Below are 3,809 nucleotides of genomic sequence, written 5' to 3' on the forward strand. Positions count from 1 at the left end.
GCCAGGGACTGGCTCCATCTGAGAGGGGGACCCCGTGAATGAATTTGGACTGTAACTCTTCACAGGGGGAGAGAACCACTGAGGTGAAGGCAGGCCACCGGGAAGAGGATGTTTTGAGAAGTGTTTCGGAGAAACTTCAAACCAGTGAAGATGGAAAACCAGACAGTAAGTGAACTGAACCAGACACAGCTGCAGCCGAGAGCGGCGGTGGCCCTGGAGTACCAAGTGGTCACCATCTTACTTGTGCTCATTATTTGTGGTTTGGGCATCGTGGGCAACATCATGGTAGTCCTGGTGGTCATGAGAACCAAGCACATGAGGACCCCCACAAACTGCTACCTGGTGAGTCTGGCAGTCGCCGACCTCATGGTCCTGGTGGCTGCGGGCCTCCCCAACATAACGGACAGCATCTACGGCGCCTGGGTCTACGGCTACGCCGGCTGCCTCTGCATCACTTACCTGCAGTACTTGGGCATTAACGCGTCCTCCTGTTCCATCACAGCCTTTACCATCGAGAGGTACATAGCGATCTGTCACCCCATCAAGGCCCAGTTTCTCTGCACATTTTCCAGAGCCAAAAAGATCATCATCTTTGTCTGGGCCTTCACGTCCATTTACTGTATGCTCTGGTTCTTCTTGCTGGATCTCAACATTAGCACCTACAAAGATGCGATTGTGGTGTCCTGTGGCTACAAGATCTCCAGGAATTACTACTCACCTATTTACCTGATGGACTTTGGTGTCTTTTATGTTGTGCCAATGATACTGGCCACCGTCCTCTATGGATTCATAGCTAGGATCCTCTTCTTAAATCCCATTCCTTCAGATCCTAAAGAAAACTCTAAGACGTGGAAAAATGACTCAACCCATCAGAACAAGAATTTGAATTCGAAGACCTCTAATAGATGTTTCAACAGCACAGTATCTTCAAGGAAGCAGGTAAGCACACCTGAGCCACCAAGTCCAGGGAAAAAAACGTGGGATAGAGTTCCTGCAGGATGGGATCACCTTTGCCCCACTGAGCCGATGGCAAAATCAAAATACGGTCATGCAAATGTTTCACAGTGTGAGCTTCTGCTTTACATAGTAAATACATCTCTAAAGCAATTGAAGATCTAAAAATAGGTGGGGAAAATGTGATAGCACACCAGCAGGTATCTGTGTACATGCTGGGAACATAGTAGGAAATGTAAACACAGACTCTAGAAATCCACTTTTAAAATGCATGTGACTCTCTGGGAAATGTTATCGAAATACTTGCACCATTTGTGGCTTCTCTGGGGAGCAGCTGGATATATTTAAGATTTCTATGGCATGACAAAGATTTGATAAGATAGTTGGAGAAAAGATGAGTCAGAGCAAAAATGAAACTTTCCTGCCATTCTACAGCTGCTTACCGAGTTATATGACTGAGAGGGTTTCCCAGTCCTGGACTTACTAGTTTTAGTGGGAAGAGTCTATCACCCTCTCCCCCGGCTCCCTATGAAGTGTCCCAGCATTCAGAAACTGAAAAGGCACTCTGCTCGGGAAGTGTTCTGGTAAAAAGGCTAATATCATCCTCGATTCATTCGTTACAAAGAATGATTACATTTTTTTTCATGTGTTTCTCCTGGTAAGCAAACAGAATCCCTTGATGCTTTCAGCTCACCAAATGTGGATGTGGCTACAGCTAAATAGTGGTTTTACTAGAGGATGAAGTGCAACTTTGTTACAGTCGATACCGTTTGTAAGACAATATAGGAATAAAATACGTGTATATCACATACATTTCCAGCTATATTTACACAGTCGTTCTAAGTTACTTAATGAACTTAGCTTTCAGTTCCTTTTCCTTCTTTGCTGAACAGAATAAACACAGAGTAAACATTTATTCTCATGGCTGGAAAAGAAAACTTGAAATCAGCAATACTGGCTCTTTCGCTCTCTTTTTTCCCCCTGCAGGGAATACAGTTCTTCCTGTGTGCCTAGATAGAAACTGAGCATACTTGCTGAAGTACGCATATGGACTATATACATGCTATTACTTCCTAAATTCTAGATTAGCTGAGATATGAAGAATTTTAAACGGACATATGGGCACACACTGAAATGAGCAACTAACAAATGTGGGTGTTGTAGATATGCATGAAATGAATAAGAATCTATAACTTAAAAGGAATATATATATCATTTTAAATGGTACTGTGAGATCTGATTTAATAGAACATTTTCTATTAAAGATATCTCGGTACTAGACAGGGAAGACTTGAGAACTATTGCCAGCTCTTAGATTCTGATTGCTTTGGATCTAGCAATGCTGCCTAATAGAAGGCATGTTTGGTCATCCATTACCCAAAACTTGATTAAGGGAAATTTAGAGAGAGCTGTTGACCATCTGCCAAGACAAACATTAACAAATACAGTAAGAAAGTAAAGAATATGTACATCTCAATTAGAGATCAAGCCCGGGTTAATGTCTGCAGCAAAGAAGGTCAGTGAGTAAATTTGTTCATTAGACTCCAATTTATATTCTTCTTATAAATTCTAAAAAAATTGTTTGGTCTAATGTCCTTCTTCTCAATTATAGTCATTAGTACCTATCAGCATTAATAATGTGCTTTAAATCGCTAATTAGGTGACATGTTCACATTCCTATTTCAAAGCTGTTACAGATAGGCTGCTTTTACAGAGGCTGGTGGTAGAAGAAAAAGTCAAAGATTTGGCTTCAAACAATACTGGGCTTGCATGCCAGGGTTCTAATCAAATAGTATGACCTCGAGTAAGCAGAACTCTCTGAGCCTCAGTTTCCTAAGCTAGAAAAGGAAGATAAATAGCAGCATCCGGGTTGCTATGAGGGTTCAGTGAACACCTTATGAAATGGAGTCGTGATTGACACCTGACAGCCTCCTTCCTAGTTTTATAGTGTGTTGGCAACTGTAAGAGAAATACAGGTTCATTCTTTAAAATACTGTGTACGTTCACCATTTAAACAGATTACTTGTTGAACAGATGTGTGTATGTTATAGTAACTTCTCTAAGGAACTTTTTAATGATTAAGGCATTTGGAAATGTATTCAGAGCATTTGGGTTTGTCACAATAACATCACTGTCAGAAGCATTCAAGAGGGAGGGGCACCAAATGTCCTGAAATGTGCCAGTCAGTCCTGCCCTTTGAAGCAGTGCCCTGTTACAAATGCCAGTAATGCCCCCACTGGCAGACACGGGATGGCGTATAAATCAATAGAAGTGCATTGAAGTAATATGTCATGAAGTTCAGTCTTGATTACAGATGGGATGGGTGTTCAGAGAAAAGAAAGGAAATTGTGGGGGGCGCCTGGGTGGTGCAGTCGTTAAGCGTCTGCCTTCAGCTCAGGGCGTGAGCCCCACATCAGGCTCCTCCACTATGAGCCTGCTTCTTCCTCTCCCACTCCCCCTGCTTGTGCTCCCTCTCTCGCTGGCTGTCTCTCTGTCAAATAAATAAATAAAATCTTTAAAAAAAAAAAAGAAAGAAAGGAAATTGTGGGGCTACAGGGATCAGAGAAGGCTCCATGGAAGACGTGGCATTTGAGAAGGCTCTGAAAGGATGGAGCTGATTTGGACAGTTAACGTCAAGAGGAACAACACTCCACACAGAAAGGACCTGGCTGGGATGAGAATGTTACAGGTTTGGAGAGGAGACAGGAAGGGCCCATGAGTGGGATTTTTATGGTGTTGAGTGATTTGGTTGACTAAAATGAGTGATATATTTGGGGGAGCAGTGAAAAAGAAAGATTGGATTAATTAGGAATCTGTGTGTGTGTGTGTGTGTGTGTGTGTGTGTGTGTGTGTGT

The 3,809-nt window shown here is 42.5% G+C and overlaps 1 protein-coding gene across 1 annotated transcript in view; it reads left to right on the forward strand.

Annotated features, from left to right (window-relative positions):
- The window catches only part of TRHR (thyrotropin releasing hormone receptor), a 37,016-nt gene continuing 33,207 nt past the window's right edge, over nucleotides 1-3,809 (forward strand). Inside the window, exon 1 of the mRNA XM_008689262.2 lies at nucleotides 1-939. Coding sequence (XP_008687484.2) covers nucleotides 151-939 — 789 coding nt within the window. The 5' untranslated portion in view covers nucleotides 1-150. The remainder of the gene's footprint in view (nucleotides 940-3,809) is intronic.

Source organism: Ursus maritimus, unplaced genomic scaffold (genome assembly GCF_017311325.1).
Source record: "Ursus maritimus isolate PB19 unplaced genomic scaffold, ASM1731132v1 scaffold_9, whole genome shotgun sequence".
NCBI lineage: Eukaryota > Metazoa > Chordata > Mammalia > Carnivora > Ursidae > Ursus > Ursus maritimus.